We start from the raw sequence: 23,127 nt of genomic DNA, 5'->3' as shown, positions 1-23,127 counted from the left end.
ACCAAAAAGGGCGTCGCTCCTATTGACAGTAAGTGTCTAATTCTAACTGAGCCAAGATTAAACAAAACATCATTCTCCAAAAATTAATTTAAAATGCATGATGTCTGATGAGCATGGGTCAAAGTCAACTAGACAATATCATCAGTTAATCTATCATCCTGGCTCTTAGGGTGCTTTTGACTTTGTTTTTATTATACCTATCATGAAGATGCTTGCCAACCTCAACACTTTCATGCAAACAACTGTCAAAAGATATATGTTGATAGATGGATAGATGTTGGCAAAACCTGAACAAAACTACTGAATAACACAGGGGCCATTTGCATAGCATCTGTCTTGAAAGTTTGACCAACTAGCAGTTAGATAAGAGGTTATCAGTCTTTAAACCTTTTAAACACAATATGTTTGTGCTTTTTATATATATATATATACATACATACATATTTATATTAAATAAAAAATGTTGTGTATAACTGTGATCAGTTTAAGCCAAAATAGCTAATTTTCATCTGGGAATGTGCATTTAATTATTACACAAATGTAATAAGCATTAAATAAAAATAGTTACAAATAACTAATCTAAAAAAACGAATTCACTTTGGATAAAAGCATCTCCTAAATGAATAAATAAATAAATGTAAATCTGCATCGAAAAACGAAAGCAAGCTGGCTTTATGCATAACTGTGGACAACTTGATTCTTTATTTTAGGGTATCATACATTAATATTACACAAGTAAACTTTACCGACATCACATTTACCCCAACACCCCCTCCTCCTCCCTGTCTTTATGTATTTTTTATTTTTTACTTGAGGCATCTTTTTTTGCACAGCAACTTTTAACAGATTCAGCACAACAAATTCATTTTAAACCTTTAGGTTGCGCCAAATAGCGTGAATTAGTTTATTTTAAAACAATCGTTTTGAGATCTTCAAACATGCAGCAGAATGACTGGAATGAAGTTCTACCAATATTGGTAGGTACCAATTAATAATCAGTAACTATTAATAATCGATCAGGCTGGAGAAAAAGAAAATAGGCAAACATTTACATATTAGGCAATGCTTAATGTGTACATGCATAGGCAATTTATCACATCCTTTTCCCCCTCTAATAGCATAGGACAGGACCTATAAAGACAGCAATGCCATTTTGTTGTTTTGATATTGAAATCATCTTAAAGCAGAAGATGGCTGGATGAATGCATATAAGAGAAGAAATCATGGTTGCAATATTTCACTTTTTACTGCCTTTTATTAATAATGGTTAAACTGTGTATGTTTCATTTATATATATATATATATATATGTATATGTGTGTGTGTGTGTGTGTGTAACATTTAAAACTAGTTATTCTATAAAATTCTCCCCGCAGGCACAAATATGCTATATGTAATTAAGGACATGCCATACTTTAAAAGTACCTCAATATTCCAAGATTTTTACAAATCAATGCAAAATTTAAACAAAAGACTAGGGAGGGGGAACTTAGTCGCTAAATGTAAGGTGTTTGTTTTTGCATTGAGCCATTCTTCAAAAATACCCCTCAATGACATTTTTATTTCACAGAGGAATTAAACAAATAAAATCAGATATGTGCAGTTTTAAAAATAAAATGAGAGGAATGTAATTTTAGCGCTTCATAATGTATCTAGGTTCATTCTTGTTTTTGCACAAAAATGCAACATTACATTTCTCACAGCTTTGTTTTAAACATTTAACATTTTAGTGCCTCAGTTTAATAAGATGGGAAAGGTGGTTTCAGAGCAAACTTCTTGTACAGGACTAAGAGGGTTTTAAATTACTTTAGTTATATTATCTTATACATTAAATAATGTGTAATTTGCCTCTATTTTTGTGTCAGAAGAATATTATCTTTAGGATGTTACTTTATGTGTTTTTTTTTTAAAGAGAAATCTCATTGCTGCACAGAAAATATATATGTTTAAAAAAAATCCCAAAATTCAAGATAAAAAACACAAAAATGAATTTCAAATTTCAAACTTTTCCTTGATATAATCCCCATCTTGCAAACACAGTGTAATCACAGCAGTGACGCATCAGAACATACAGATTTAAAACAAACACATCTCAACTAAAATTTTAATCCTGCATTTCCCATACAACAAAGAACGCAAATAAGATTGCTAGGATGTGACAGTGAAAGGACAAAGCTTACGCACATTACAGTATCAAACCATGAATACATAACGCAGTCCTGCTGATGGTATACACTGATTTAACGTAGTGAATCTGGTGTTTTGGAGAGAAAAAAAAGAAAAAAAAAGAGAAAGACATAATTACCAATTGGCAGGGGAGGCTGAACATGAACAAATGAGTGCTGTTTGTAAGTAATAATATAGCCATACCCAATGAGGGAGGATTTGAACTATGATCATTTTATCTTTAACAGAGCAGCCATCAGTCTTTTTCACGAGCTTGTTTTTGCATTCTCGTTTCCTTTTGCTGCTCCTCCACCTTCCAGTCCTCAAAATTGGTGTAAACACGTGACAGCAGAACATGTTCGGTCTTTCTTTTCATTGACAATGATCATCTTTGATGAAGTAAAAAAAAAAAAAAAAAAAAATCTAACTTATGAGATGTGTACTCTGGCCTGGCAGTAGAGAGTGGAGAAAGGAAGCAAGAGTTATAGCGTGGGAGGCTTGAGCCCGTACTTCTTGGCCACCTCCGTCTGGGCATAAGCAGCATCACAGAGGGAGTAAAGATGGGCCATCTCCATCTCTGACTTGGCCAGGTTGATGGCCTTGTTGAACATGTCTATAGCCTTGTCCAGATTGCCTCTGTGGGAAAAAAATTTTAATATTTTTAAAGGGGCTATAACAAGAAGGATTGAAAGTGGAGTCGAAAATTGTAAAATTCCTCAGGTATCTGAAAAATCTGGTGTCATAACCTTATTTATTACAAGGTTACAACCCTGTAATAAGGCTGTAGAAGTCACATCAACTTTTACACAAACTTTTCAATCAATGACCCACAAATTGTGTGTGTGTGTGGGGGGGGGGGCAATGTAACAAATTGGGCTTCACAAACCTTTGGACTTCAATGGTTCCCATAGTTTCATAAGCAAAGTCGCATTTATTGTCAATTTCAATGGCTTTGCTAATGAGTTCGAGTCCCATTTCCAAATCTTGTTTCCATTGAAGCTGCAACAGACTGCAAACAGAAACACAACTGATAAGTATTTTCTTTGTTAAACTTAGATAGATTAACATACAAAAAAAGGATAAAACTAACCCTTTGTGGACATATGTTGTGGCGTTGTCAGGTTCTAGTTCAATACATTTATCATACATTTCGTCAGCCTTACCAAACTGTTGCTGGTCAGTTAGTGCCTATCACAAAAGTAAAAAAAAAAAAAAGACAAAACATTATAATTAAAGATATGAAGTAAACTCTGATCAAATTCAATTTTATGGTTTTATGCCATCAAGGTGAAAAGTACCTGTGCATACAAAGCATAGCCCTCAGCACACTTTGGAAACCTCCTAATGACATCCTCAAAGCCATCCATGGCTTTCTGAACCTGGGATGGGTTGTTTCCAGTGTATGCCTGTCGGTACTACGAGACAAAATAAAAGGCAATTAAGTTTATACCACTTTTACAGTAAAATTAAGAATTTCTCATATTAGATTGTTCTGGTTGAAAGTCAACAGCAGTACACAACACCCATAAAGTCAATTATCATGATACCATTCATCATCGCATTCAAATGTCACCACAAACAGTGCCAGAGCACAGGATTTAATGTGTAAACAGTACCCACTTCTGGTACTTACCAATGCAAAGCACTTCTGGGCCTGGGCGAGTGCAGAGTCTGGTCGAAGTTTTATACACTCATCAAAATCTCCCACAGCCTCCTCCACCTGGTCCAGCAGAATCTTCAACTGAGAAGTGAAAATATTCCCAAATTGGTTATCCATACATAAAGTTTGTTGCTGTTAATTGTTGGGGAATGTTGCTAATTGTTGTTCCTAACACAGTTGTAAGGGAATGTTGCAGAAAAAAGAAAAGAAACTTGTAGGCAAGAACTTAAGTAAATGGACATCAATGAAATTCCATTTAAGCCTAAGAGAACCCACGTCACACCCCTCATCTCACTCCACTGGCTCCCAGTTGGGGCCAGAATCAAACTTAAAGCTCTAACGCTGGCTACCACTAGAACAGCACTTTAGGTGAAAATTCCAACATGTATGTGACGTCATACCTGTCCCCTGTGGTGGTAGACATCAGCATTACGGGGGTCAATTTCTGCAGCCATGTTGAAATCCTGCGTGGAGTGCTGGGGCTGCTGCTGCTGCATGTACATGCTTCCACGTTTAATGAGCGCATTAGCACGCAACTGAAACACATCACAAAGATGCATTAACACTAATAGGATCAAGAAGAGAGACAAGCAGGGCGAGAGCTGTGAGAACAGAGCGAGGCTGGTGGCGCAAGTGATAATGAGCATCACCTGCGCCCCGCGGAGGAGCTCCGGAATGATAAAAGGAGGAGTGAAGACAGTGAAGGACGAGAGAGGACCAGGCCTGATCTTTACGTAGCTTTGATTAAGTTTGTACGGCAGTCGTCCATGCCGCTTTACTTTCATTTTGAAGGGTTTATTTTGGACATTAAAGTATGTTGAACGTTCGCCGGTTCCCACCTCCTCCTTCCCTGAACACAAACCTTGTTACAAATTCCCTTAATGTAAATGTCAACAAAATGTTTTAATCTTTGATAATTTTTTAGAGTTATAAGATATAAACCTACAGATGTTGCAGGATAGGTAGAGACAGGTAAATCTGATTATACGTAGTATATTCATTTTAAATGATAAAAATGGCAGTAAGAGAAGGCATCTGAATTCTTGCAGGCATGTGACCAGCTAAAAACAAAAAAGAAAGAAAACCTGGCCCCCCAGGCAATTAATATTATGAAAGAAAATGTTCATCAAATAAAAAATAAATAAATAATAAATAAAAAAAAGTTTATATATATATATATATATATATATATATAATTTAGCAAAAATACAAAGTATTGTCCTTTAAAAAAAAAAAAGTTTTTTTCATTTAATAATCATGATAACGATATAATATATTACAATACAATATGTTATAATAAAAGTAATAATGGAATTGTTATTATTATTTTACAAAACAACAGTAAAATGACAATACTGACATTTATGGTTGTCTTAATTTCTTTGCTTTCAAATGTTAAACCATTGATCTTTTATTTTTAGCATAAAACTCCAGGGACACCTTATTGCTTCTCTTTGTTGACAATAACAGATTTCTAAACAATTCTCATAATGAACGTTGCATTCCCAAATGCAAATTATAAGCGACTCAAACCTTTCAGAGTAACATTTGTGAACTAGAAAACACAGTGCTGTTACAGTACTCTGAAGCATGCCGTGCATCAGACTATATGTTTATATAACTACATCACAAACGTTGTGATTTGATGATCGGGCAACTGGCAAATAACACGGTTTCATAGCCAACTTTAACTCGTATTTGGGCTTTGAACCCTAGCTAACATGCTAATAGTGTCCAGCATGGCGCTGCAAGCTCGTGCAGAGCTGTTAGAAGCATAGACATGCACTAACACGGGACTACCAAGGGACCCAACATAACAGTCGTTAACAGGGCGCGTTAAAGGAGAACTCCGGTCAATTTTAACATTGAGCTCATTTTTTATTTGTACATTTGGAGTGCTGTCAATACAGAGAACAACAACAAAAATCAGTGTTGCCTACACCGAGTTATTCTATTTTTAAAATTTGCACCCTGTTGACTTCAATGGGGCAAGTATTAAACCTGCTTTTAGTCTCTTAACATCCAACTGAAACAGAAAATGTGAGTGATTCCTTCTGAGTGAACACGAGTGAATCTGACTGCAGTAGATGTGAAAGATATGTATAAAAACGATGTTATTTAAGCCAGCGCAAATACCTGTATTTACATCCTGTTTTCGGTTGAAGCCCAAAGTAGTCGATTGCCGAGTTCACGCGCATAGGTTTAGTTACCTATGATCAGGCACGTGAACTCGGCAATCGACTACTTTGGGCTTCAACCGAAAACAGGATGTAAACACAGGTATTTGCGCTGGCTGAAATAACATCGATTTTTGTAGTTGTTCTCTGTATTGACAGCACTCCAAATGTACAAAAAAATGAGCTTAATGTTAAAATTGACCGGAGTTCTCCTTTAAGGTACTCGTGTGTGAGAGGGTTGCGGGAGAATAAAACGACTTGCGGGACTCCCGCAAAATGGAAATATCTATAAATAAAACAACAAAAATTGTTATTCATCTGTTTTTGAAAAAGTAACAAGACCAACTAAAATAAAATGGAAACAATTTACAGGCCAGAGTTTCTATTTATAACATATTCGCACCATTGAACAATGTAGACAATCACAGACATTCGTGTTGATTTCTTGACTTTTTGTTCAGCACTGAATTCTGCATGCTGTCAGCTTCATTGATAATAACAGAGATTTGTGAGATCGCGATGAACTGAGATGTCAGCATTTTAGAAATTGTTAAGGGAGCATACTTTGAGCGCATTCTGTTATGCCAAACCATGCACGCAGTAGCCTGCTTGCTTTTATGTTAAATTAACAGTGGTTTGTGAATGTTAATGCTTTAGGGCTGCAACAACTAATCGATAAAATCGATAATAATCGATTATGAAAATCGTTGTCAACGAATGTCATTGTCGATTAGTTGGTCTGCTCACGTCACGGGGAGCGTTACTGATGACGTCACTTTCATGACAACGCAGTCACACGGCAAGCAAAAACTGTATATTCTCATTATATGAAGATGTGAAAATGGTATAGTCTAGTTTAATTCAATGCTACTGTGTTAACAGCTTTGTTTACTAACTTCGGGACAGTCACACTACTAGATCTATTTTGTATCGAGCATCAGGTTGCGCAATCAGTTCGCTCGCAACATAAGTGATGGATTAAAATAGCGCTACTGCAGAAATAAATTAAATGGTGTTTACAAAGTGAAGCACTAAATAAAAAGGCAGTTAATAACAGCAGCAGTAAAATATTGTTTTTTAGTCACTGTAGTCTGTAGTTTTCAGCGAATGCTTGTGCAGTAATACATCATTTTTCCTGTACTTTTAACCAAGCCTGTTGTCAGCTGCGTACCTCCATTCCGCTCTCTTTTTATAGCATGTCTACTATGTAAGGGATAATCCCGCTTATTACATGGCTACCCACCAAATAAATCAATAATTTTACACAAAATATTGATTTAAAAAGGAGTTTATTGATTTAAAAATGATTGTATTGCTTCCGCTAAAGAAAATAAGTTAGTCCGTTCCGTCTCTACGGTTAGAATCCTGCGTCCATAGCAACGCTCTGTTTTTCTGGTGTGTTATACTTCGCAGCGGTCTGTTATCAAGAAATAACAGATCGCATTCTACATTGGAATTCAAAATCTGCTGCTTAATATCTTATTACAAACATGTTTGTGTCCTAATTTCATAATGTTAAGTTTATATGAGCAGCACAACTCAATATTTTGTTTTGTTTATTTATATTTTGGATATTTAAAGAAGTTTTACTGTTTAAAAACTGGACAAACTTTTGTGTTTGGGGTTTAAAATGTAAAAATTAAAGATTATATTAGTAAAACTCAATGTGTGGCTTTTGCACTTTTTAAAGTACACTTTTACACATAAATACCCTGATTTAGGGTTTTATTTAGTTATAAACAAAAATCAAATTGAATTTTAAAAAAACCCTATCCGATTAATCGATTAATCGAAAAAATAATCGTCCGATTAATCGATTATCAAAATAATCGTTAGTTGCAGCCCTATAATGCTTTAATAACAAATCATTTATAGGGAGCATTGGTTGTGGCGCAATGTAGGGTTGAACTTGAAAGTATTTCATGGATGTACAGAAAAAAATCTATTTATACTTTTTAGCGGGCGGGAGTCTGTTTTTCACAGATTTACACAATTTGTGAGTCATACAGAAAAATCACATCCTTGCTATAATCTGTTACCTTAACACTGGCATTCTCCATGTTAATGACACGGTCCAGGTCAGGCTGTGCAGCTGTAGCGTTGCCAATCAGCAGGTAGAAGGTGGCTCTCAGCAGAAGAGCTTCAGCTGTGTACCTGCCTCCAGACTCAATCTCCTTTGTGCACTCACTGATGATCTTATCGTAGTTCTCCTCCTCCATATACTGCTTAGCCTTTAGGTAGCCTGAGCTGAGGAAACATTTCTTTGTTAATTTAGGAAATGATTTTGATTCAAATGTGGAACAACTAAAAAAAAACTATTATACATTAGCAGTACAGCATTTTTTTTATTATATTTTTTATTATAGAAATAGAAAGTGTATACTGAGTAAAGTGTATGACAGTGACTTATACTTAGTTGTGACTGTATAATAATAATGTAACAAAAAGACACTCTAAACATTTAGGGTTAAAAAGCAACAAAAGGAAACAAAAGCACAAACAGTGAATGTACAAATCTCAGTGTGTATTGGCAAAATATAACACCCTCAGCTCTCACCTTCCTGTGACCTCTGAAGCCTCACCCTCTTTGTCTTTATCCTCATCCTTCTTTTCGCCTTTCTGTAGGGGCTGTGAAATGATGTCATCAGTAAAGGAGCTGAAGTAGGACTTGATAAACTGAGGAGATGGCATAAGAGGCTCCCGGTTCTGAGAAAAGCAAACATGACAGAGCAAAAAAATAAATAAAAATAAAGTAGATTAAATATGTAATACAGTTTACATTCAAGTCTGAGATCTGTACCTTTCCATCACATTCCCACCTTGTATTTCTCTTTAGCCTTTTCTTTTCCCAGCTGTTTCAGCACCTTGTCTGCAAGAAGCATACTCTGCTGGTTCTGGAAAACCTCCAGAATACATACTGCTGTCACATCTACAAAAAGTAGAAACATATTTGGGACTGAAACACATGTTATGCCAGAGAATAGAATGTAGTCAATGACTAAGTTTACATGTGCACCAATAATGTGATTATTTAAAAAATAAATAAATAAAAATTCAGAGTAAGGTCTTAATCGCAGTAAGATGTTTACATGACACGAGCAGACCTCTTCACTGCAATTTTTATTATTCTGATTATTCGCAAATAAGTATGGTTATACCACACTCATATAGGCATACAGTATGCATATTACCGGCCTCATAATTTAATATGAACATGGTTACTACGATTACAGACTTAACTGCATTAGTTTGAATGAAGTACTGCGTTTAGATGAGGTAAAGTTTAAATCACATTATGAAGGTGCATGTAAATGCACTCAAGGAAGTTCTTTTTTAATTAAAAGAATTGATTGTAATTAATGACAACTTGATTTAATGACCAATATCAGTGATTGTGAGAACGGGTTGTTTAGAAACATAATGTGCTTAAAAACAACTTAAAATATAAAAGGTTGAAACACGTCATATATTTGACTTTAAAATTGAAATCTTCCACCCAAAGCAAAAATTCTAGTAAAATTAAAAACAAACACAACAGAAACACAATTAAAATCAAACCAGAAATAACGCTAACCTTCTAGGCATTCCCTCTTATTATCCAGTTTTTCCAGTGCTTTGGCACGCCTAAAAAGGGCTTTTACATAGCAAGGATTCAGCTCGACTGCCTGAGAGCAATCCTGTATCACTTCTGTCCATTTCATCTGAAACACAAAAACGAACAAAAAGCAATCGTTCAGACATGTAACACTTTGTGATGATGCTACAAATGATGATCTGACAGACAAACCTGTTGCTCGTAGGCTGCAGCTCTATTCTGGTAGAAGGTGGACAGATCTGCTTTCTGTTCTTTGGGACATAGGCTGATGGCTTCTGTGTAGCACTGGATGGCCTGCTCATATTTGCCAGCCTTGAAGTATTTGTTGCCCTTATTCTTGGCAGATTGTGCTCTGTCAAGGGGACTCTGGATGGGCAGACAATTATTTTAAATAAAACTATCAAGATTGCATGATGAACAGAACATATGATAAGAACAAAGCTGCATGATATATCATAGTGTAATGTGATTGCTCTAGTGGTAGTGAAATCCAACACAAATGTATGCCACTGTCATTAGAAAATGTGAAAATTGTATATGCTGGTTAAACAAAAAGATGTAGAAGGCATTTTTCAGAAGGCATGCTACATACAAGAAGTTCTCAAATCTGACATGATGACATCAGCAAACAGACCAACATATAAAAATTAACTTAATTGTGTTTGCCATAAGCTCAGTCAATGTTAAAGACGCCACTGAGATTAGCAGGTATTGCAACAGTCAGCTTTACATGATAATTCTGTGTGCATCTAAAGCATGTCTTTTCCTAATCTACAAATGAAAGCACTAACTCTTTTTTTCCATGTTGATGTTCCTGTAGTTCCTATATAGGCCTAAATGAAAATGAAAACATACAACCATTTCACCTTAACCCTCCACATATCACACCTACATATAACCCTCCAAAAATTGCATAAAAATCCAAATCTCTGGATAAGACTCCTCCCCCTGTCTAGCCCTGGACAAATCCCCCACTCCACGTCAGTCTGTCTGTCTAATCCCCAGATCTTACAAACAGAGAGGTGAGCTTCCTATTCAGAATAAAGTCTTAATTACAAAGTGAGTAACCTATATGCATTCCCAGATTGCAAAGTATATGTTAATGGAAGAACAACATGATAGTATGTGCTGTGGGTTCAATATTTTTTTACGTAAAGTAACTATTAAATATTTATTATTATATAATATTATATTTAAATAGCTCTAAGTTTTCAAAGTTTTCACAAGTTCCTAAACATTCTAACAGCAAAACGTCCAGCCAAAACGTCCTTAAACTATAGAAAAATGAACTGACATTTACTGAAAAAGCCCTGCATCTATTAATCTGAAAGTATAATAAATAGAGGTCTCTGAATTTCATGTATTATGTATTATGATACCAAGTTAATTTTGCTACATTTGTAGGGATGAGGGCTGGAAGCTGGAGACACATGCTCTACTTATTTGATCTTGTTCGTCAGAGCAAGCCTGTAATAGATTAAATGGGTCCTATTATGTTTTTTCAGCTGCGGTTTGAGAGAAAAGATCTGCAGTGCACAAGGTTACAAAGTAGTTCAAAGTCCACTCCAAAGGGACTTTTTTACAGAAAAGACTTTAAGAACTTCAACAAACGGCTTGTTGGGACTACAAGTTTCTTCCAGATCTCAAGTCACAATGTCACTCATTTAAATAAACCTACAAACTTTTGCAAAAAGGGGTGTGGCATTTCCGGAACACGCTATAAGTGGTGCCAATCACAACACACAGGGCCATCTAACCAATCAGAGCACATTTCGTATTTCTGAAGGAGCATTTGAGACAGACTGGGAAGAGAGGTGCTGCAATAATGTAAAATATGAGAAAAATAATGCGATTTTTTAACAACCTGGCAAGAAAACCTATTCTAGTACACCCCAAAAATAAAAACAAGACTTCGTAAAATGGCATAATAGGACCCCTATAAATGCAGCTGCTGTATCACAGTTCATGTAGTATTATGTATAACTCTTACCATGCACATAAATATAACACATATGTTCCATAGCTGTAACTTGAGCAATTTCCACTGGCCCAGTCATATTCAATATTGCTAAATGCATACATTTCTGTGTGTAATTCATGCATGTGTCATTAGAGGTAACCTAGGGTTCCCACACTTTTGACTAATGACTTTCCATGACCTTTCCAGTCATTCGAGATTACTGGAATATGATATGCAGCATGATTAAACACTAGTTTGACAAAAAAATGATCGAGTCAAACAGTCCACTCACAAATCAAACACCATTATGTTTTTTCTTCTTGCGAACAGAGATGGACTCCAGAGCTCGACCCTGACCATGTAACTGAACGAATACTATACCTTAAGTTATAATCGAAGCACAGGTCCATGTTCGACAACATTTTTACGTTTTAAATGTTGTTAAACTTTAGGCGACGCTGTCAACACAAAGTGCAATAAAAGTAACAGATAAAAGACTAATAGTTAACATAGGAAACTGTCACATGTGGCTTGCCTCAGTCTGACCATCTCCACGCCCTCGCATACAACACACCACCAGAATTTAATATAAAACCGCGACCTTTAGGCGTATGATCAATATATATTCTGCATCAGGGTTATCAAACCAAGGGCATTTGACTACCCTAGTAGCCAGACTGTACAGATTTTGATCACAGATGTTGTATAGGAGCTCACGTTTGGAAGCTAGCTGGCTATTGCACATTCGCTAAGACGGGCTAGTTTGTCAAGCGGGTGTCCTTGACAGGGAGAGCAGTAATGTTAGGGTGTCAAGAAAATATATACGGGCAAAATGACAGGTCCACATATATACATGTTGTCTATTAAGAGAAAAAGAACTGTTAGGCTTTAGAATTGGGGACATTACCATGTTCTCCAGCTCTGGGTTAGTCGCTCCGTGCTGGCCCTGGACAGGGCTAGCGCTTCCTTCGGGAGTTTTCCTCTCTCCATTCTTTTTCCCTTGCTTTCCCTTGCTGCGACTTCGGTTCCACAGGTAAACAGCCCCGACGCCTAGGACGATCGGTGTCCCTACTAGGAGTGCCAGCTGCCAGCGGGGGAGCCCACTCCCGGACTGAGGCTCTACGGGCTTCGACGCAGCCATCATCCACGCAGCAGCACTCAGCTAACGCGCAAACTCACACACTCACTTCCTTTACAGAACCTACTTGGGAGGTCACCGCGCTGAGCAGGTGGTATCATGGGATACTGGAGGACTGTACTGATTGTTATCCGCAATGTTCTTCCTTTTTTTTTTTTTTTTTTTTGAACAAAGAACACAGGGGATACATGTATCACACGAAAAACAGGATAAGAAACCCAAGGTAAAGAAAGGCAGTAAAGTAAGAGTTTTTTTTTTAATCATTCAAAAAACATTTAAATCAATAGAAACTAAACATTTAATAAATAGAAATAAATAACATGAGAAGAAATAAGTGAACATAAAACATAAAAACATCTTCAGGAAATCATGAGGTAACTAATGAAACCATAATTTCTTTGAGCAACAGAGCAGTTTTAGCGGATTTCTTGTTAGCTGATAAACAAAGAGAGTCATAGAATAACTTTAAATCAATACAAAAAAAGCCTAAAATTGGGCTTAGAATCAGTGACTTTAAATTTATGAAGATGAAACTCGCCACATAAAGTTAGCAGTTTTAATCTGTCATCCATCTCCTTTGACCCAGAGTCCCAAATCAAAAACAGCACATTCATAATCTCAAAAGTAAAAAGTTTGTAATAAGCAGAGAAAATAAGCCAGGCTACTTCTTTCCAGAACTCCTTTGCATAATCACATAAAAAAAAAGTGGTATTGTTTCAAGATTAGAGTTACAGAATGTGCACTGTGAAGAGATGTCTAACTTAAACTTAGAAAGAAGAGAGTTAGCCTACAGGGATAGTAATTATGTAGAATTTTAAAGTGAAGCTCTGTCCACTTGTTCGGTAACAGAAACTTATTAATGCCAGTCCATATATTAAAGGTGGTATCAGTGATTTCAGGCCCAAAAATATTTTTATCACATTCATCTAATCTTTCCTAACGATCCGCTAGCTGCCCGCCCCATAAGCATGCCGTCAAAAAAAAAAAAAACGCATCTCTGTAGGCAGCCTAGGCTCTGAGATCTGCACACAAAAACAAATGGTTTAGCCAAACACTCAAAACCAAAACAAATAGTGTTCCAACCAATCACCGACAGGGGGAGGGTGTTGTGAGCACGCGAAGTCAGAGCTGAAAAAGCTGGCTCAAAACCTCACAACACCCTCCCCCTGTCGGTGATTGGTTGGAACACTATTTGTTTTGGTTTTGAGTGTTTGGCTAAACCATTTGTTTTTGTGTGCAGATCTCAGAGCCTAGGCTGCCTACAGAGACGCAGTTTCTTGACGGCATGCTTATGGGGCGGGCAGCTAGCGGATCGTTAGGAAAGATTAGATGAATGTGATAAAATATTTTTGGGCCTGAAATCACTGATACCACCTTTAATAGCAGAAAGAGAAAGATCATTTTATTTCTAATAAGAAAGCTTCTAATCAAAAAAATGTAACATTTCACATTGGAAAGTTCCAATCCTCCAGTGGACGCAATGATCTTCTTCTTAATGCCTGTATTTTCTGTCAAGTTGACATAGACAACTGATCATCTTCTTTTCTTTTTTTTGTCTTATTGGTTGGAGACAAATATTAATTCACTGCCCACTTTTGCTAGGAAAAATAGGCTATTATATTTGAAATGCTGTTGGATGATTAAAAAAAAAATTTTAAATGATTTTTTTTTATTAATGTAGCCTAACGTTGATTCTGTGCAAATTTTTCATTTATAAATGCAAATGTATGAAGATGAAACCTTTTCTGTATTCAAAAGAGACTTTATTTGTCATTAATTTCCCTCATTGGAATGTATGAAAATTAAAAAGGCCCAGAAATGTGTTGGAATAATAAGAGCTTACATGGTCTCGAATAAGAGACCCTTTCTTTCTTTTTTCTCTTTCTTTTTTAAATTTTTTTTCTTCAGATATATGTAATTTTATATTTTTATTTAACATATATGTACCCTGCTTAATACTTATTTGTCTGTGTTTATCAATGCAACTGTAGATGTATATTTTGTTTTAATTATTTTTTTATGTATGCCTATTTATTGAGTTCAATTAGACATGTACAATGCAAAAAATACAAGACAAATTAAAAATAAAACTACTAATAAAAAAAAATAAAAAAAAATTGAATAAAAAGTGCTAGGCCTATATAATATTAGGGCAGTTAAATGAATTTGAAAAGCTTTAAAAATAGTATTGTTTTTGTAAGCTTTTTGTTTCGTAATCTCATGTTTGAAAGAGTTTCAAAGTATATTGTGAGATCGGTGTTATAAAAGGTAATATAGCCTACAAGGGTTTCTTTTGAGTTATTTTCCTATTTGGGAATTAAAATCTCTAAAAAAATAATTCTAAAAATGTATTGGATTAAAAATGTTTTTAAAAATCAAACAAGTATATTCAATATAGTCCCATATTTTTTATTTGAAAAACTTGGGCGATTAAATTTTTGTTGCAATGTCCTTAAATTATTGAATTGCCTTCTCCTAATGAATAGATATCTGTATAATATTTAGAAATAAATTTAGAAATCATGCCTATAGGTCTTCAGAAATAATGTAATACATTTTTTACTTTCTAATTAGGCACATTTCTGCATTCCTTTTCTCAAGATTAAAAAAGTATTTACTGTTTCTTTCACCTTCTTCAATCCATTTCCTTCTAGATCTTACTTGTTTTTGTTCTTGGTGTTCAATAATAAAAAGATCTTCTTCTTCTTCTGGTGTTTAATGGAGGTTGGTAGATGGGGCATTCCGCCACCTACTGGATAGGAGTGTGGAACGCATGGTTGGGAAGTTGGTATACGGTAAGACAAATGATCTTAAATACTATTGATCAGTCTTGTTTCTTTTAAGAAAATTAATAATTCATGAAATATTCTTGATTGTTTTTGGGCCATTTCCCAACAGTACCTGAAGTGACAAATTATTTTCAACATATTTAAGTAGGCAAACATATTTAAGTAGGGGAGACCGGGGACAGTTGTAACAGGGGATGGTTGCAACATGTCATTTTTCTCCAATCAGAAACAAGCTAGAGTGATGACACTCACACTGAACATGCACAGTTAGACCCTCCTCCCACCAAGAAAACGGTAGACACATTCAACATCTGCTGCTGCATTTATTGAACAAAACTTGTTTTGGAGGTATGAAAGTAATTTTTTTCACTAGATATATTTTTGTCATACTGTCCTGAAATTTTGTATGAATTAATCAAAACTTACTTAGTTTGAATTACTGTTGTGCTGACTTCTAAGTGACATGGTTAGCATGTGTCAAAGTCAGTGTGTCTAGCAGGAATATGATGTTCTGTCATGGCTGATAGGGTCGGGGACGGTTGCAACAAGTTATAAATTGCATGTTTAATAAAAGTTTGTTGCATTGCAAATTGTTCAATTCTTCCTGTCTGACACTAAAATATGGAGAGATTGAATAGCATCTGTAACACCTGCACACTGAATCTATGTAGGCCTATGTTCTACGCATGAACAAACAAAACTCAATAACCGTTATTTGATAAATATGACTAAATAAATAAATAATAGGCTACAATAATATTATTGAAATAAATAATACTATAATATTATAGTAGGCCTAAAACAGTTAATATTTTCAGAATTATATGCTCATTGAGACAAGAAGATTAAGTTAATTAATTAAATTTAAGGTATTTTTAATCATGTTGCAACCGTCCCTGGGTTGTGTTGCAACCGTCCCCTGGGTCGGGGTCAGTTGCAACATCTGACTTCTTCCATTCAAATAAATACTGTGAACGATATGTCATATATAATCATCTTTAAATGGTATGGGTAATTAGCAGACAGATGCAAGTTTAATATATACAAATTTGGCTGGTCTAGTCCAAATAGTCTCTGAGTAATTGAGAGAAATGCAAAAAGTGTTGCAACTGTCCCCGGTCTCCCCTAGGCTATGTGTTCTGCTGATTCTGCTTGACCACATTTGTCACAGTGTCCGGTTTCATGCTTCCCCTTTCTATGCAGACACTGATTTAATGAACAATGTCCAATATGCATTCTTGAGATTAAAAAAGTCCTCTTTCCTGTTGCCAAAATGTCTTCTTTCTAGACCTACCTTTTCTTAAATGTGATGAAAGTGTCTACCCTTTGTTCCCTTCTGCCATTTCTTCCTTATTTCATATGCTATTAAACATTTTCTGATTTACTCATTGACACAGTACTTTTTTGAATGTTTCAAAGCCTGTTTAGCCAGATGGTCTGCCTCTTCATTTCCTTTCACACAGGAAGTTTACTATAAGTCCAGATTGTCTTATTCTAAATAAACTGCATCACTTCAAATATTATATCTTGTCTTGCTCTTGATATTCTACTTAAGCTATTTAAAACTGAAAGGCAGCCTGTACAAATTACTGATCTTATTGGTTGTACTTCTTCTATCCACTGTATTATATTATAAATATTACCGTAAATCTTGTCTTGCTCTTGATATTCCACTTAAGCTATTTAAGCTAGGAATATTGCTAATTATCTCTAAAGTAAAAACAGATATATGATCTGAGAATATTTTTTATATTTTGACCTTGAAGTGGGGTATGTAAACTGCTGCTGTTATTCCGATTCAGGAGCTTTTGAGTCTTCTGTGTATATTTGTACTGTGTTATAATTTGCTTAATCAATGCATTGCTGTACAGCTATTGTCACGGAGGCTACACCCATAGACATAATATACATAGACGCCCTATTGGCCGCTGGATCGTACGTCAACGGCGCCGCCATACTGCGGAGGGCAACTTTCCCATACCTCTCATAACGAGAATTGAGAAAAATGCCTATTTCTTGTGCTGCTTGGGGCTTTACAAATCGCCACACAATTGAAAACAGGTCTCAGGGAATTACCTTTCTCAAGCAAAACTGAAAATTTGTTTCTGGTTGCATTTCATTTACTATTTTTATTTTCAGAGGAGAAAGGCCACGAAATTTAAAAATACTACTGTTATTGTGTCACGAAATGTAGTTTTAAGAGTTTTTCAGTCGACAATGTAGTTGTTTAAAGCTCAAATCTGTGGTTTATTTATAAAGATAGCGCCTTTTTAAAAATGTTATCTGACGGTTTCGGAGTTGTGAGATCCAGCGATCCCCGCGGGCGCTCAGCGCTCATGTACCCCGCCGAGAACAGCCTTGCCTCGGCTATAGTGCCTGTCGTACACCGCTTCTGAGTTCTGACGTTAGTCGCTGTCAGTCTAGTGAGAATAATTCGTCTTGTGTTTATCTAAAGGGCGATCTTTGGTTTCATTAATCTATAATTTGTTCCTTGGCAGATTGTTTTGGCTGAGGGCAAAGTGAAGTTTCATAACTTAATATATTTAGGCTATTATAACAGTGTAGCCTGCTGTATGTTTGACTGGATCGTTTACTTTATTTCTTGATTTGTATAGCTTCTTATACCTTTTAAAAACTGAAATTTAACAAAAAGAGACAGGGTTGCGTCATTTTTTATTTGATATAGCCTATGTAATAATATTTTAAAATGTATAAATTTACATTATTTATTATTGTTATTATAATAATATACCACTTACAATTATCAATCTATTATAGTTATGCTGTCAAATTATTTTACTATTCATAGTAACTATTTAACCTATTATTTTTTATTGTCTATATTCTGTAATTGATATTTCATATTCTACTGCTATTATTAAAGTATACATAAACTATATGCTATTATCAATATATTATTATTATTATTATTATTATTATATTAGTACTTATGATATTATATAATTATACTTTTCATTACTATTTTATTTACTGTATACTGTTTGTTTATTTTATTGACTAAACTATTTACTATTAGCCTACCTCTCACTTTATCTTATATTTACTATTTGCATTGCACTGTAGTTGTACCATATCATATTACCATAAAGGATCCATCAGTTATCTTTGTTATTGCTAAAATCGGGTCAATGACAGAATATGCTTTTCCCACAATAAGAAAACTTTATTTAATTTAATGTGAAAATTAAATTATATCTCAGTATGGGGGTGTTCACAATTCTTATCCAAGAATGAAAAGCTAAATACATGACAAGCCAGAGCTTTGGCCATTCCTTATTAAAAAAAAAATAATAATATATAAGTCTAACTATCGAGAGTTTAACTAACTACAGATGGAACTTTTTTTGTACACCACATACAAACCACTGAAATCGGTTGATAAATGTAATTTTTTTTGGTTTTTATACAGAAAAACCGCAGCTCAGCAGTTTACTTGCATTTGATTACAGCGCAGTCTTGCCCTCCACAAAATGGCGGACGCGTTGACGTATCGCAGCAACGTTCCAAAGCGGCCAATAGGGCGTCTATGTATATTATGTCTATGGCTACACCATCGTCCACGCCAGACCCTTTAGCTCTTCTTCTTCTTCTTCTTCCTTGGGTTTTTAAGGCAGTTGGTATCCAATATGTTACATTACTGCCATCTACTGACTGTTATCATGTCACTTCTTATTTATATTCTTCTCTCCAGTCCAGTCCTCTTTAAAAAATCAAACAAATATTGCTTTCCTTGCTCACTCTTTCCACATCCTAATATACTTTTTACATTGTACTGTCCTATACCGATTTCTTGTAATCTATACTTCAACTCTTGTCTTTCTTTTATAAATTTCCTGCATGACATAAAAATGTGACTAACTGTTTCCTCCTCTTGACATTCATCACATTGACCTGTGGGATGTTTTCCTAACATACAAAGAGTTCCATTTAACTTACAATGCCCAATCCTAAGTCTTGTTATTACCACTTGTTCTGTCCTTCTATTTGACATCTCTCTTAGACTACCTACTTTATTTTGAATCATGTTTAACTGTCTTCCTTTACTTTCATGATCCCATTGCTGTTGCCATATTTCCATTATCTTTTTCCAAACTAGACTCTTCCCTTCTGATTTTGACAATTTAATTTCAATGTCAACATGCTCTTTTTTTGTTGCCTTTTTTGCCAATTTATCAACTGTTTCATTTCACCCTTTAGCTCCACCTGCTCGTTCAGCCTCACCTGAATACTAATTGCATTCACCTGCACCAGCTCATCAGTACCAGATATAAGCAGTCACACTTCCCTTCACCACTGTCTGGTCTCATTGATGCCTACCGTTCAACTTACCATCCTCATCCTCATCCTCATCCTCATCCTCATCCTCATCCTCATCCTCATCCTCATCCTCATCCTCATCCTCATCCTGCCATTAATAAACCATGTCTACTACATTACCTGTGTTGTATCCTTCTGTCTGCTTACAGCTATACTTGTTAACATATTTCTTTCCTTATGTTTTTCTTCATACAACTGAACATCAACTACAGGCATAGGATAAAGCCAAGGAGGAATTGCTGAAGTTGCCACATGCAGAAGGGGCAATATTGATGTCACTTCATCCCATATGTTGTACCTCCTCATTGGCAGTCCATCCAAAGCTTGGTAGCTTTTTTTACTCATATTCAGCAATCATTCAGAACTTTCTTAACTGGATGACTATCTAAGTGTCCTTTTATATTAATCCAGTATACTTGAACTTCTGTTATTGGAGATGATCTTATTAGTCCACAACATATTCGCTGTGATTGAATTGCCTAAATCTTTAAAAGTTGCCTAAAACATTTAAACAGGAGAAAAACAACAGCTAAATCAGGTAAAGTAGCTCAGTGGTAGAGCACATGCTTTGCTTGTGTGAGGTCCTGGGTTCAATCCCCAGCATCTCCAAGCAATATGGAAATTTCCTTTTGATTCGTAAACATCTGAAGTGCATGTGCATGCATTCTAGTGTTGAACTTTATCAGCAATTCATTTAGATATAAAGGAACATATTAGGTGCATAAAGAAAATAACATTTAAACAGGAGAAAAACAACAGCTAAATCAGGTAAAGTAGCTCAGTGGTAGAGCACATGCTTCGCATGTATGAGGTCCTGGGTTCAATCCCCAGCATCTCCAAGCAATGTTGGACTTTTACGTCAAAGGTATACATCACATATACAACGTGCATAAAGAAAATAACATTTAAACAGGAGAAAAACAACGCTAAATAAGGGGATGTAGCTCAGTGGTAGAGCGCATGCTTTGCATGTATGAGGTCCTGGGTTCAATCCCCAGCATCTCCAAGAAATGTTGGACTTTTAAGTCAAAGGTATATATCACATATACAAAGTGCATAACGAAAATAACATTTAAACAGGAGAAAAACAACAGCTAAATAAGGGGATGTAGCTCAGTGGTAGAGTGCATGCTTTGCATGGATGAGGTCCTGGGTTCAATCCCCAACATCTCCAAGCAATGTTGGACTTTTAAGTCAAAGGTATATATCACATATACAACGTGCATAACGAAAATAACATTTAAACAGGAGAAAAACAACAGCTAAATAAGGGGATGTAGCTCAGTGGTAGAGCGCATGCTTTGCATGTATGAGGTCCTGGGTTCAATCCCCAGCATCTCCAAGCAATATGGAAATTTCCATTTGTTTCTTAAACATCTGAACTGCACATGCATGCATTCCAGTGTTGAACTTTATCACCAATTCATTTAGATTTAAAGGCACACAATAGGAAACAACAGAACACTAGTATCGCCATGAGGGGATGTAGCTCAGTGGTAGAGCGCATGCTTTGCATGTATGAGGTACTGGGTTCAATCCCCAGCATCTCCAAGCAATGTTGGACTTTTAAGTCAAAGGTATATATCACATATACAACGTGCATAAAGAAAATAACATTTAAACAGGAGAAAAACAGCAGCTAAGTTAGGGGATGTAGCTCAGTGGTAGAGCACATGCTTTGCTTGTATGAGGTCCTGGGTTCAATCCCCAGCATCTCCAAGCAATGTTGGACTTTTAGTCAAAGGTATATATCACATATACAACGTGCATAAAGAAAATAACATTTAAACAGGCAAGGTAAAGTAGCTCAGTGGTAGAACACATGCTTTGCTTGTGTGAGGTCCTGGGTTCAATCCCCAGCATCTTCAAGCAATATGGAAATTTCCATTTGATTCGTAAACATCTTAACTGCATGTGCATGCATTCCAGTGTTGAACTTTATCACCAATTCATTTAGATTTAAAGACACACAATAGCAAACAACAGAACACTAGTATCGCCATGAGGGGATGTAGCTCAGTGGTAGAGCACATGCTTTGCATGTATGAGGTCCTGGGTTCAATCCCCAGCATCTCCAAGCAATGATGGACTTTTAAGTCAAAGGTATATATCACATATACAACGTGCATAAAGAAAATAACATTTAAACAGGAAAAAAACAACGGCTGAATCGGGTAAAGTAGCTCAGTGGTAGAGCGCATGCTTTGCTTGTATGAGGTCCTGGGTTCAATCCCCAACATCTCCAAGCAATGTTGGACTTTTAAGTCAAAGGTATATATCACATATACAACGTGCATAAAGAAAATAACATTTAAACAGGAGAAAAACAACAGCTAAATCAGGTAAAGTAGCTCAGTGGTAGAACACATGCTTTGCTTGTGTGAGGTCCTGGGTTCAATCCCCAGCATCTCCAAGCAATATGGAAATTTCCATTTGATTCGTAAACATCTCAACTACATGTGCATGCATTCTAGTGTTGAACTTTATCAGCAATTCATTTAGATTTAAAAGGAACATATTAGTAAACAACAGAACACTATTTTCACCGTGAGGGGATGTAGCTCAGTGGTAGAGCGCTTGCTTCGCATGTATGAGGTCCTGGGTTCAATCCCCAGCATCTCCAAGAAATGTTGGACTTTTAAGTCATAGGTATACATCACATATACAAAGTGCATTAAAGGGGTCATATAATGCCATTTTTGTACAAGCTAATATGATTCTTTAGGGTCTAAATTAAAAGTTTGTAATATACTTTAATTAAAAATTCTCATTAGTATTGTAAGAAAACACTAATTTTACCTGCTCAAAAACAGCTCTAAATGATAATGAGCTTTGCTCACCCCGCCCCTCTGTTCTGTGCATGCGTACACCAATTCTAACACAATAACCACGCGTTGTTCATTATAAACGTGGGATTATGAATTATATTGAGAACGTCGTACATAGAAAACATGCCGTAATGTACCCGGAGTGTAAACCTTAGATGCATTCATCATGAAGCGTGCAGCAAGGTTTGCAAATTTGCAAAGATTAATATAAATACTAATATAAAGGTTAATAAAACATTACACTCACATCTTCTGGAGGTTCAGCAGTAACACGTTGGTACCGATCCGTTTTTTCTCGTTTGTAACGCTGTCTGATGTGAAATGATTCACGCAAACAGGAAAGCACAGACGATCGTGGGGAATCCCCGTGAGGGAATCCCCGCGTCAATCCTTTGGGCATATCGCTTCAAAAACAAAACTCAGCCACTGCATCTTCAATGGCTCAGATTTAGGAACATTCAAATGACTGCTGTGTTC

At 35.8% G+C, this 23,127-nt stretch overlaps 1 protein-coding gene across 2 annotated transcripts; it reads right to left on the bottom strand.

Annotated features, from left to right (window-relative positions):
• Positions 1-1,996: 1,996 nt before the first annotated feature.
• Positions 1,997-12,794, bottom strand: tomm70a (translocase of outer mitochondrial membrane 70 homolog A). 2 transcript variants are annotated; one of them, XR_014031281.1, is made up of 13 exons: positions 12,465-12,794; positions 9,790-9,963; positions 9,577-9,703; positions 8,822-8,931; positions 8,560-8,708; positions 8,042-8,249; positions 4,227-4,361; positions 3,799-3,906; positions 3,464-3,580; positions 3,256-3,353; positions 3,052-3,174; positions 2,370-2,801; positions 1,997-2,253 (listed from the first exon to the last, which is right to left on the bottom strand). XR_014031281.1 is itself a non-coding variant. In XM_081381668.1 (12 exons), exons 1-12 carry the CDS (start codon positions 12,699-12,701, stop codon positions 2,648-2,650), a joined length of 1,740 nt encoding a protein of 579 aa, XP_081237794.1. In that variant the 5' UTR covers positions 12,702-12,794; the 3' UTR covers positions 1,997-2,647. The 2 variants fall into 2 exon arrangements, 1 of the variants encoding a protein (XP_081237794.1); XM_081381668.1 differs by having other exon boundaries at positions 1,997-2,801.
• Between the last annotated feature and the right edge of the window lie 10,333 nt (positions 12,795-23,127).

The sequence above is a fragment of the Scardinius erythrophthalmus genome (assembly GCF_964197995.2).
Source record: "Scardinius erythrophthalmus genome assembly, chromosome: 12".
In the NCBI taxonomy this organism is placed as follows: domain Eukaryota; kingdom Metazoa; phylum Chordata; class Actinopteri; order Cypriniformes; family Leuciscidae; genus Scardinius; species Scardinius erythrophthalmus.
The sequence above is the reverse complement of the archived record's forward strand: the minus strand, read 5'-3'. Positions and strand labels throughout refer to the sequence as shown.

Bases quoted from the DNA above. Each gene is read 5' to 3' on its own strand.
- tomm70a (XM_081381668.1), bottom strand. From the start codon at position 12,701: ATGATGGCTGCGTCGAAGCCCGTAGAGCCTCAGTCCGGGAGTGGGCTC. The intron at 9,964-12,464 runs GTAATGTCCCCA...CTGCCCATCCAG, and splicing joins ACCCAGAGCTGGAGAACATG to AGTCCCCTTGACAGAGCACA. The intron at 9,704-9,789 runs GTTTGTCTGTCA...TTTGTGTTTCAG, and splicing joins CTGCAGCCTACGAGCAACAG to ATGAAATGGACAGAAGTGAT.